The sequence below is a fragment of the Mustela erminea genome, chromosome 5 (genome assembly GCF_009829155.1).
Source record: "Mustela erminea isolate mMusErm1 chromosome 5, mMusErm1.Pri, whole genome shotgun sequence".
Classification (NCBI taxonomy): Eukaryota; Metazoa; Chordata; class Mammalia; order Carnivora; family Mustelidae; genus Mustela; species Mustela erminea.
The window spans coordinates 50,647,972-50,661,020 of NC_045618.1; the positions used below are offsets into that span (position 1 = coordinate 50,647,972).

The 13,049-nt window shown below is 40.0% G+C and overlaps 1 protein-coding gene across 4 annotated transcripts in view; it reads right to left on the reverse strand.

Annotated features, from left to right (window-relative positions):
- RPGRIP1 (RPGR interacting protein 1) overlaps positions 1 to 13,049 on the reverse strand; it is a 37,311-nt gene that overhangs the window by 3,831 nt on the left and 20,431 nt on the right. For all 4 annotated transcript variants that reach the window (XM_032343055.1, XM_032343054.1, XM_032343052.1 and 1 more), the window contains exons 9-10: positions 9,958 to 10,150; positions 2,371 to 2,455 (exon numbers count right to left, since the gene is read on the reverse strand). In XM_032343055.1, coding sequence (XP_032198946.1) covers positions 2,371 to 2,455; positions 9,958 to 10,150 — 278 coding nt within the window. The remainder of the gene's footprint in view (positions 1 to 2,370; positions 2,456 to 9,957; positions 10,151 to 13,049) is intronic.

The following is a 13,049-nucleotide window of genomic DNA, read 5'->3' on the forward strand; positions in this document are numbered from 1 at the left end:
AGAAACCTATTCATATAGGATGCTTCTAAGATAGCTTACAACTCTGATGAAAGATGTGTCATGGACAGTGAAGGTATTGCACAAAAATCAAGATTATAGGAGAATTAGAAGAGTTCTTAGATTTCTAAATAAAAGTTGGGTATCAAGCCAGAGCAAAGGAAAACAGATGGAATACAGAATTACAAAACATATAAAAAGTGTATTCCTATGAGTTGTATGTCTGGAGACGGCACCAGAGTGCAGGGCACAGCGCCCACGAGCAGCCCAGAGTCCACCGCACTCATTATTCTCCTGACTCAACTCAGCGAAGAAGGATACAACAATCTAGAAACTCGATTTTTTTGAGATAAAATGCACACATAAATTCATCATCTTAACCATTTTAAAGTGTACAGTTTAGTGTGTTTTAGTAAATTTAGTAAAAACACAGTGTGTTTTAGTCTCCAGGAGACCACCAGTTGACTTTCTGTCTCTCTGGGTTTGCCTATTCTGGACATTCTGTATCCCTATTAATTTTTTTAAAAGCAATACTGGGGACTAATAGTGCTAAGTGAACAAGAATAGGACTAAAAATAGGACTTAAAATCACAGCTAAACAGAATGAAGCTAAAAAGAAGAAATTCTTCTGAAAGTGACCCATTCTTAGCTCACAAAGTAATATCCATTTGTGATGATGCTTCTGTATCCTTACCGAGAACTACAACAATGCAAAGGGACTGTGCTAACTACCTGAACAATTTTCACCTTTCTAGGTACAGGGCACAATACCAAATGCATGCATTCATTCATTTGTCGTTTTTTCATTCATTCATTCATTCATTCACAACTCTGAGATCAAGACCTGAGCTGAGGGCAAGCATCAGATGCCTACCTGACTGAGCCAACCACCCAGGTGCCCGCCAAGATGCTTTAGATAAACTACATTAATTATTTCAGTTGTATCCTCACAGAAACCCTCAAGCCAAGTAATATTCAAAATTCACAGAGCTAGTAAGTGGAAGAGCCAGGATTCAAAACCAGGCTTTCTCTGATTACAAAGCCAATGTTCTGTCTGCTGTACATCAATCGAAATCTAAAATTGAATAGGTTACAAAAAGAAAAGGGAAAAAGCTACCACTGTAAGGAAATGAAGGAAGAAAGTATTCTAGGAATGCTGAGAGAAAAACGGAAAATAACTACATTCAATATTGATGCAGAAGGGAAACAAACAAAATGCTTTACATTTTCAGAAGTCACCAGTCAGCTTCTATCTGTTTAAGTACACAGTGACACTGAAGTCAGATGCACTATTTATTTCTGTGGCTCCTTCTTCAGTCCTTTCTATGACTAACTGGAGACAAAGTAAATGCAAATTAAACAAATTTATTGGGCTAAAACACCAGCCCTGTATTATTTCTTACCCACACACTTTAAAAGGAGGCAACATTGCTAGATCTTGCCAAAAGCAAAAAAAAAAATTCAAAGAGATGCCCACTTAAATTTGAATTTCAAATTTCAGCTGAATGGTGAGTAATTTTCTTAGTATAACTATGTCCTGTGCATTTCATTGGGAGCTTCTAAATCGAGGCCTCTTCACACCAGAGGAATAACAGGGACACGTCCCTAAAATTGATAGTACACCTTGAATTTACTTCAGTTACGTCAAAGTAATCCTGTAAAGAAATAATTTTAAAAGTCTGAACATGTAGGGGCCTGGGTGGCTCAGTCAATGAAGCATCCAGCACTTGATCTCAGCTCAGGTCTAGATCTCTGGGTCATGAGTTTAAGCCTTGCCTTGGGCTCCATGCTGGGAGTTTTCTTTAAAAAAATTAAATATGGGGGCCCCTGAGTGGCTCAGTCGGTTAAAGCCTCTGCCTTTGGCTCAGGTCATGATCCCAGGGTCTTGGGATCGAGCCCCACATCGGGCTCTCTGCTCGGTGGGGAGCCTGCTTCCCACCACCCCTGCCTGCCTTTCTGCCTACTTGTGATCTCTGTCTGTCAAATAAATAAAATCTTAAAAAAAAAAACTAAATATGAAATTACTATAATAAAGATGTAATATTTGGTAATGGTACTGTGTGAGATATAAATTATCTGAGAATGTCAAAGGGTTTTGTCCATTCCTTACAGAGCACTGTCAGTATTCAAGTATTTGCTGTCACAAAAGCAGTGTCATCAGGGGCTGGCGCGGGTGAGAGAGGAACTACACCGATGAGATTCATCTAGTTTATCAGGTGGCTGCAAACATGAATTAGCCTCAAGGAGATGAGAAATCCACCCAGTAAGCTAATACAAAAGAAGTTATTAGAATATTCAATATCAGTGCAAAACCAACTGAATTCCTGGGTGGATAATATCTCCCTGCTTTCAAAGTGGAATGCAGATGCTTACCGTCCTTGCTCTGGATCTTGTTTCTTCAGCATGGCGAACAGAAACTGCCTTCGGCCTTTTTGTTCCAGTGGGTCCAGGTCTATCACTGCAGTAAGGATAAGACAGGAGAAAAGTGAAGAATCATACACTGTTGCTATATGGGCACTAAGACCTTCATAAGTGGCATACATAAAACCATGACAGAAAAGAGAGATTGGCAATCGAGGGCTCACGGCAGGCCACCTGTTTTGGTAAATGAAGTTTTTACTGAATACAGCCAACACCTATTTGTTTACATATTATCTATGGTTGCTTTCCAACTACAGTGACAGAGCTGAATAGCTGTGACAGAAACCATCTGGTCCACAAAGCCTAAAATATTTACTACCTGGCCCTTTAAGAAAAAGTTAGTTGACCCTGATAAAAAAGAAGCCTTCCAATCTGCCTGGAAAGCTGTTCGGCCGTTGTGCCAAGATAAACGTGCTCCCACCACTCTAAAGCTGGAAAAATCCCAGGAGACTGATTTCTTATGGCCATGCAGAGGTTTGAGTTTTGTAGCAGGTTCAACTCAAGGTGCCTGTCTCAACACCCACCCTCTCCCTTCCTCCTTATTTATATATGGGAACGCTGCAGCCTCAAATACATTAGCATATGTTTTCCAGCCTCTTATTTAGCTAGGTTTGGCTGCAGCAAAATAAGTTCTGGCTATTGTGTTATGTATGCTTAACAGGCTCAACTAGGAAGCATCCTTCCTTCTCCCCGGCAACCATGAAGGGTGACAGGCTCACCAAAAGGATGGAAGACAGGCGCTAGGTTGATCGGAGGGCAGGATAGGAGTTTGGACCCTGGTAGGATCACATATTCTCAGCCCTGGACTGTCCCCCCTCAGAATTCATTTCATGTAAGTAAGAAATAAACTTCTACCTCATATAAGGACAGGATATACTTAAGGGGTCGGGGAGAAGGAATAGACAACAACAAACAGCTCTTAGAAATCTAGGACAAATTTTCAATGACTGGAAGTTAAGACTAAGGAAATCTGAGGGACTACCTGGCTTGGTCAGTTGGTAGAAGTTCTTGATCAAGCCTTGTGAGTTTGAGCCCAGGCTGAGGGTAGAGTTTACTTAAAAGAAAAAAAAAAAAAAAAAAGACTACACCTATTAAGGGGCGCCTGGCTGGCTCACTTGGTAGAGCAGGTAACTCTTGATCTTGGGGTTGTAAGTTTGAGCTCCAGTCCCATACTGGATGTAGAGATGACTTAAAAAAACAAAAAAAAACAACCAAACAAACAAACTACACATATATATATATATATATATATATATATATATTTATTTATTTATTTATTTATTTAGAGAGAGGAGTGGGGGTAAGGAGCAAAAGGAGAGAGAGAGAGAGAGAAACTTCAGCAAGATCCATGCCCAGGGCACCTGGGTGGCTCAGCAGGTTAAGCCTCTGCCTTGGGGGCTCAGGTCCTGGGCTCGAGCCCCGCATGGGCTCTCTGCTCAGTGGGGAGCCTGCTTCTCCATCTCCCTTGGCCTGCCTCTCTGCCTACTTGTGATCTCTCTCTCTCTGTCAAATAAATAAATAAAATATATTTTTTAAAAAAGACCCATACCCAGTGTGGAGCCTGATGTGGAGCTCAGTCTCACAGCCTTGAGATCATGTCCTCAGCCAAAATCAAGAGTCAGATGCTTAACTGACTGAGCCATACTTAAAAATAAAATCTTTAAAAAATTAAGGAAATTTCCCCAAAATAGAAAGGCTAGAAGTGGGATTATATGAAGAAAATGAAGAAATGAGGGGCATCTGGGTGGCTGAGTTATTAAACGTCTGCCTTTAGCTCAGGACATGATCTGGGGCTCCAGGGATCAAGCCCCACATTGGGCTCCCTGCTCAGCAGGAAGCCTGCTCCTTCCTCTCCCACACCCTCTGCTTGTGTTCCCTCTCTTGCTGTCTCTGTCAAATAAATAAATAAAATCTTTAAAAAGAGAATGAGAAAATCAGAGGATTAATTTGGAAGATCAAAAAACTCTACTAAGAAAATAAGAAAATCCTGGGGACAAAATTATCAAAGAAATGCAATGAAAATTCCCAGAACTAAAAACCATGAGCTTCCAGACTGAAAGAACCCCTGAATGGCTAGAACAATTACAGGAAAAATATACACATTATTCTAAAATTTAAGAATACTAAGGAAAAGATCAAATGCTCAAGTTTTCTGGACAGGTAGAGGTAGTTTTCATACAAAGGTTAGACTCCTGGCAAAGATCATGGACCGACTGCTTCGGAATTCTGGATAAAAATGTTTTCAGAATACACTTCTATACTTGGTCTAATTATCATTAGGCTATATGGGTAGAATAGATTTCATGCAAGATGATCGCAATGTACTTCCGATGTATGCTTTTTTTTTTTTTTAAGATTTTATTCATTTGACAGAGAGAGATCACAAGTAGGCAGAGAGGCAGGCAAAGAGAGAAGGGGAAGTAGGCTCCCTGCTGAGCAGAGAGCCCAATGCCGGGCTCGATCCCAGGACCCTAGGATCATGACCTGAGCTGAAGGCAGAGGCTTAACCCACTGAGCCACCCAGGCACCCCCCAGTGTATGCTTTATTTAAAAGCTACTGGAAAATATGACCCATTAAAATATAAAAGTGAATCAGTGGATGACAGAGAACCCAGGAGATAAGAAACACAGTATGAGAGAATTAAATCAAATTCTCCAAATGCAGCAGCATGATAATAGCTGAATGGTGGGCTGAAGAGAAGTCTTCAAGGGGAAAAAAAAAATTGATACATTCTTTGACAGGTTTGATTGTTTGAAAACTTGGAAAGGAGGATGTGAAAAGAACTACAGTGGGCATAATGAAGATAGTGCAAATGAAAAATTGAGACAAAAAATACAAAAAAAGGATTTTAACTATGGCATACTACTTGGTTCTGAAGAATTAATATTTACATATTCATAATAATAGAAACAATTAAGATTGGATTAAATAAAAGTTATGGTCCAACTCTATGGGAAGAAGGAAACATGGGTACAGGATAAGAGAGAGAAATTTTGTGTGTCATGATAGGAAGTCAGCAGATAATATCTAAAATTGGTGAGTCAGGAAGCTGCAACAGAAGCATTATTTAGAAACATAGAGTTAAATAATAAGAAATAGCAGAAAAAGTGAAAAGGGTGTGGTGGACCACAGAGAATGGGGAGGGAAACGGGGTGATTTGTGTAGAAGGGATGGAAAAAGGGACTGTTCCATTTTAATTAAAAATTTTTCTAGGCCTATTTGATATATTTTTTTAAGATTTTATTTATTTATTTGACAGAGAGAGATCACAAGTAGGCAGAGAGGCAGGCAGAGAGAAAGAGGAGGAAGCAGGCTCCCTGCCGAGCGGAAAGCCCGATGCGGGGCTCTATCCCAGGACCCTGAGATCATGACCTGAGCTGAAGGCAGCTGCTTAACCCACTGAGCCACCCAGATGCCCCCTATTTGATATTTTAAAACCATATGCATAACCCTACTTATATCAATGGACAGATCATCCAAACAGAAAATCAACAAGGAAACAGTGGCTTTGAATAACACATTGGACCAGATGGATGTAACAGATATATTTGGAACATTCCATCCTAAAACAGCAGAATACACATTCTTTTCAACTGCACATGGGACAGTCTCCTGAAGAGATCACATTTTAGGCCACAAAACAAGTCTCAACAAATTCAAAAAGATCAGTCATACCATGTATCTTTTTTTTTTTTTTTAAGATTTATTTACTTCAGAGAGAGAAAGTATACAAGTGGAAGGGGCCAAGGAAGAGGAAGAGAGAAACCCAAGCAGACTCCACATTAAGTGCAGAGCCTGACACCCCAAGATCATGACCTGAGCTGAAACTGAAAGTTGGATGTCCAACCAGTTTTGCCACCCAGGTGCCCCACCATATATCTTTTCTGATCACAGTGCTACAAATTAGAAATCAGCCACAAGAAAAAATCTGGAGAGAGCACAACTGCATGGGGATTAAATAACATGCTACTAAACGATGAATGGGTCAACCCAGAAATCAAAGAGGAAATAAAAAAATACATGGGAACAAATGAAAATACACTGGTCCAAAACCTTTGGGATGCAGCAAAAGCTATTCTAAGGGGGAAGTTTATAAGAATACAGGCCTAATTCAAGAAGCAAGAAAAATTTCAAAAAACCACCTAACATTATACCTAAAGGAACTAAAAAAAAAAGAACAAACAAAACCCCAAACCAGTAGAATGAAGGAAATAATAAAGATTAGAGCAGAAACTAAAAAAACGGAAACTTTAAAAACCAATAGAACAAATCAATGAAACCAGGACCTGGTTATTTGAAAAGATGAACAAAATTGATAACCCTTTACCTAGACTCATCAAAAAGGCAGGGGGAGTCAAATAAACAAAACCAGAAATGAAAGAGAAGAAAAAACAACTGACACCACAGAAATTCAAAGGACTGTAAGAGAATATTATGAGAAATTACATGCCAACGGATTGGACCACCCAGAAGAAATGGGCAAATTCCTAGAAACATATAACCTCCCAAAACTGATTCAGGAAGAAATAGAAAATTTGAACAGACTGATTACCAGAAATGAAATTGAATCAGAAACAAAAAAAATTCTCAAAGTCCAGGACCAGACGGCTTCACAAGTGAATTTTACCAAAGAAAAACGCTTCTGAAGAAGCGTTAATACCTAGTCTTCTCAAATTATTCCAAAAAATAGAAGAGGCAGGAAAACTTCAAAACTCATTCTATGAGGCAGGCATTACCCTAAAGCCAAAATCAGATAAAGAGAACTATAGGCCACTATCTCTGATAAACATAGATGCAACAAACCTCAACAAATATTAGCAACCAAATCCAACAATACTTTTAAATGATCAAGTGGGATTTATTTCCACGATACAAAGGTATTTCAATATTTGTAAATCAATCAATGTGATACATCACACATCAATGAGATCATTTCAATAAATGGAGGAAAAGCATTTGACAAAGTACAATATCCATTCATGATAAAACCCCTCAAGAAAGTAGGTTTAAAGGAGAACATTCGGGGCACCGGGGTGGCTCAGTGGGTTAAACCTCTGTCTTCAGCTCCGGTCATGATCCCAGGGTCCCGGGATCGAGCCCCACATCAGGCTCTCTGCTCCACAGGGAGCCTGCTTCCTCCTCTCTCTCTCTGCCTGCCTCTCAGCCTACTTGTGATCTCTGTCATATAAATAAATAAAATCTTTAAAAAAAAATAAATAAAGGAGAACATTCCTCAACATAGTAGAGGCCATATATGAAAAACCAAAAATGAAAGAGCTAACATACTTAATGGTGAAAAACTGAGAGCTTTCCCCTGAGACCAGGAATAAGATGAGGAAGTTTTTATTCAACACAGTACTAGAAGTCCTAGCCCTCAATCAGATAAGAAAAAGGAATAAGAAGCATCCAAACTGGTAAGAAAGAAGTAAAATTTTCACTATTTTGTGGATGGCATAATACCATATATAGAAAACCCTAAAGATTCTACCAAAAAAACCTACTAGAACTGATAAATGAATTTGGTAAGGTCATAGAATATAAAATCAATATACAGAAGTCTGTTGCATTTCTTTATTATTATTATTTTTATTTTAAGTAGGCTCCACACTGGGCTTGAAACCACAACCCTGAGATCAAGACCTGAGGTGGGATTAAGAGTCAGACACTTAACTGATTCAGCCACCCATGTACCCCTGGTTGCATTTCTATACAGTAATAATAAAGCAACAGAAAAAGAAATTAAGAAAGCAATCCCATTTAAAATTGCAACAAATATAATAAAATACCCAGGAATAAACTTAACCAAGGAGGTGAAAACCTGTACTTTGAAAACTATAAAACAATGATGAAATTGAAGGTAACACAAACAAATGGAAAGATATTCTATGCTCATTGATTGGAAGAACAAATATTGTTAAAATGTCTACACTAACCAAAGCAATCTGCAGATTTAATGCAATCCTTACCAAAATACCAACAGCATTCTTCACAGAACTAGAACAAATATTCCTAAAATTTGTATGGAACCACAAAAGACCTTGAAAGAAAAACAAAGCTAGAAGTATCACAATTTCCCAGATTTCAAGCTATACTGCAAAGTCAAAGTAATCAAAACAGTATGGTATTGGCACAAAAACAGACACACAGATCAACAGAACAGAACAGAGAGTCCAGAAACAAACCCACGACTATATGACCAATTAATTTTTGACAAAGGAGGGCAAAAATATGCAATGGGAAAAAGTTTCTCTAACAAACGGTGTTGTGAAAACAGAACAGCTACATTTTAAAGAGTGAATCTGGTTGGGGTGCCTGGGTGGCTCAGTTGGTTAAATGTCTGCCTTCGGCTCAGGTCATGATCCCGGGGTCCTGGCATCAGGGTGTACATTCAGCGGGGATTCTGTTTCTCCCTTCCCGCCTTCCCCTCTCCCCAACTCGTGCCCCACCAAAATAAATAAAGAGTGAATCTGGCCCACCTTCTTATATCATGCACACAAATAAACTCAAAATGGATTAAAGACTTAAATGTGAGACCTGAAACTATAAAAATCCTAGAAGAGAGCATGGGCAGTAATTTCTCATACATCAGCCATAACAACTTCTTTCTAGATGTCTCCTAAGGCAAGCGAAATAAAAGCCAAAATAAATCACTGGAACTACATCAAAATAAAAATCTTCTGCACAGTGAAGGAAGTAATCAACAAAACTACAAGGCAACCTACTGAATGGAAGATGGTATTTACAACCGACATACCCGGTATGGGGTTAGTATCCAAAACACACAAAGAACTGATACAACTCAACACTCAAAAAATAAACAAACTAATTTAAAAATGGGGCAGAAGACACGAACATTCTCCAAAGTAGACATCCAGATGGCCAACAGACACAGGAAAAGATGCTCAAAATCACCCATTATCAGGGAGACGCAAATCAAAACCATAGTAAGATACCATCTCATAACTGTCAGAATGGCTAAAGAACAAGAAACAAGTGTTGGCAAGGATGGGGAGAAAAAGGAACCCTCTTGTCCTGCTGGCAGGAATGCAAACTGGTGCAGCCACTGTGGATGGATCTACAGAGTATAAGACTAAGTGACGTCAGTCAGTCAGGGGAAGACAAATACCACATAATTTTGCTTATGTGTGGAATTTAAGAAATAAAACAAAAAGACAAAACAAAAAATCATACTCCTCAGTATAGAGAACAGAGGGTTACTGTAGGGGAGGTGGCCAGGGGGCATGCGGGACATAGGTGATGAGGATTAACAGGATGCTCATCTTGATGAGCACCAAGTAATGTTACAGTTGTGGAAGCACTATGTTGTATGCCTGAAACTAATACAATGCTGTATGTTAACTATACTGGAATTAAAATTAAAAACTTAATTGAAAAATAATAAAAAACAAAAAGCTTAAGTAAAACCATATGCATATATCACTTTGATAAATAAAATGGTTGCATCCACCCCACTGGAAGTGCAGAGCAGTTCTGACCCCTCAGACTCCTCTCCCGGCCAAGCACAAGGGATGTCTCACCTTTGCTGAAGTGAAAGTGGATCTCTTCTCCTGCCCTTGGCTTCCTCAGGGACACTGGGGTCTCCGTCTCTGACAAGGGTAGGCCGTAGAACTTGTACTCTACATACACCTGCTTTACATTTTCATCACACATCACTTCGGCCTCTGGGTAGAAGGCCAGGGAGACGATTTCAATACACATCTTCTCCGAACCCTGACAAGGAAAGTATTTATTTATCCTATAGGTTAGCGATGCTCCTCGTGTTCCTACTCCATCTAATGAACACGTTACTCCCTCAGAGAGCAATCACAGCCATATTCCATCTAACGTAGTCTTTTTTTTTTTTTTAATTTGATGGGCAGCAAAGTTAAGTTTACTGAGCAACAGCTCAGAGCTCCAGTAGAGGGAGGGGACCTTTGAGGGTTGCCCCCATCTCCCATATCCTTGAGATTCAGTTTACTGGTCAGCTGCTACCCAGAGCTTCCTACATCCACCAAGTGCTGGCCCAGAGCAGGCTGCTCCAGCAGTCCTTCCATGGCAATGCCAGTCCTTCCAGCCCTACTGCAGTTGCTACCACAACCACCATCCTCTCTTTGGACTGTGTCTGGGTCCCTTTTGCATTAGAGACACCAGGGGGAGGGCAGACATTTCGCGAGTTTCAAGACAGAAGCTGAGGGCAATGTGAAGTCCTCCCTATTCCCAGTGTGGCAGCAAGTCCTGTCATGACACTAGTAAGGGGTCAATCCGGGATGGCCCCAACCGGCACAGTGCTCCCTTGTCATCTGGGGGTTCTCTCCTGTCCTCTGGGTTGCCAGGCCAATGCCCTCACTTCTCAAAGATCTGCCCCCACTCCCACCTTCACCCCTCTTAGGAAGCAGGCGGAGCTCCTGGGCCTTCTCCTAGGAAGCCCAGGAGGCAGTATTTCTCAACAGATCTACTTCAGAACAACCTGGGTGACGCTTGAAAGCTACTTGATGCCCTCTCAACAGCCCTCGCGCAGCCCTCCTAAAATCCCCAACATGAAAACTAGCATGTTTTCCAAAATGTGGGTTTTGACATTTATGGGTCAGTTAGGTGGGTTTCACTAGCATTTTTTTTTAAGTGAAAGAATAAGATAGGCTAGGATAGAATGAAATGGAATAGAACAGAAAACAGGGGAGTTCATGGCAAATGATAAAGGTAAGCCCTGTTTCTCAAAGCTTTTGTTTATATATGATTATACTGGGCACATGTAGAAATGTATTTCTTATAGTGACTGACATTTAAATAACATAAGAGCCACTCTTAAATCACATTGCCTAAGGTGGTTCCTGACAATCTGTTTAACTTTTTTTTTTAATTTTTAAAAAAGATTTTATTTCTTTATTTGAGATAGAGCATGTGAGCACACAGCAGGGGGAGAGGGGGTATAGGGGCAGAAGGAGAGGGAGAAGCCGGCTCCTCGCTGAGCAGGGAGCCCAATGTGGGGCTCCATCCCAGGACCCCAAGATCACGACTTGAGCCAAAGCTCAGACGCTTAACCAACTGAGCCACCAAGGTGTCCCTCTAACTTTTAACATTTATGTATAATTTATACACAGTAAAATACAAAACCTAAATGTACAGTTTTGACAAATACATGCAAGTGTGTAATCAACTCCCTAATCAAGATACAGAACCATCACACTAGAAAGTTCCCTAATCCCACTGTTGCAATTTTTTTTAATTTTAAAAAAGATTTTATTTATTTATTTTAGAGAAAGAGTGTGTGAGTAGGGGGGAGAGCAGAGGGAGAAGGAGAGAGAGAACCTCAGGTAGACTCTGCACTTAGCACAGAGCCCGGCGTGGGCTCAGTCTCACGACCCTGAGATCATGACTTGAGCTGAAACCAAGAGTCGGATGCTTAACCGACTGAGCCACCCAGGCACCCAAGTAAGCTCGGTTTTCATATTTAGTTTCTCAAATAGCATTCTTGGGTCCACAAGGTTTTTCCAGAAAGAGATCTTATTTAAGAGCCTCTAATTCTGAATAATATTTTAAATGTAATGTCTGAGTGTAGTTCAAAAACTTTCTGACCAGCTGACTACTTTTCAGGTTCATCTGAGAGGTGGCTCGATTTAGAAACTTTGGCTGGAGATCAGCTCTTTTGCTAAGTATAACTATATCCTGGACACATTAATTAATCTTCTTCTCCTTCATGATCTCAAAGGTGTTATACTCCTGTTCCAACATCTCATGGCTCTGATCCATCTTATAAGCATTTCTCAAGATACTAATTATGTAATGGCTGAAGAAAGATACAAGAGATAAAAGTTCAGAAGAAAATAGACTTAAGTATTTGCTATCTTAATTGCTTAAGGCTACTGATTTTGAGTGGCTTCTCCCCACTCCAACATACTTTAGTTGCCTAAAGATCCTCAGTACAAGCTCCAACTTTCAAGAGTTTTCCGACCTCTACAAAAGCAGGAATGATTTCACTTTTCTGAATCCTCACAAACCTTAAGAGTTTCTATCACATAATCTAACCACTTGATTCTAGGTCACACTACACTTATATTGTTTCTAATGAAGTTCATAATCCTCAATCAAATGTCAATCTTTCATTCAGCTACTCATTCAACAAATATTTATTGAGCACCTACAAACGTGTCAGGGAGCATTCCAGTGGATCAACAGAGAGATTGTTTCCTACCTCACTTGTAACCCCACAAGATTCTAATACAATGATTGTTAAATATATCTGTATATATTTAGTTAAATATCTATATCTCTCTCTCTATCTATCTGTGTGTGTGTGTGTGTGTGTATCCCCAGTTAGTTCCACAAGAGATCTGAGGCTGTAATGTTTAATAAATAATTGCAATTTCAGGTTTTATTTTATTTTTGTTTTTTTAAAAGATTTTATTTATTTGACAGAGATCACAAGTAGGCAGAGAGGCAGGCGGGGGGGGGGGTGGGGGGGTGGGGGGAGGAAGCAGGCTTCCCTGAGCAGAGAGCCTGATGTGGGGCTCGATCCCAAGACCCTGAGATCATGACCTGAGCTGAAGGCAGAGGCTTAACCCACTGAGCCACTCAGGTGCCCCTTATTTTATTTTTAAAGAAAGATTTTATTTATTTATTTATTTGTCTACGT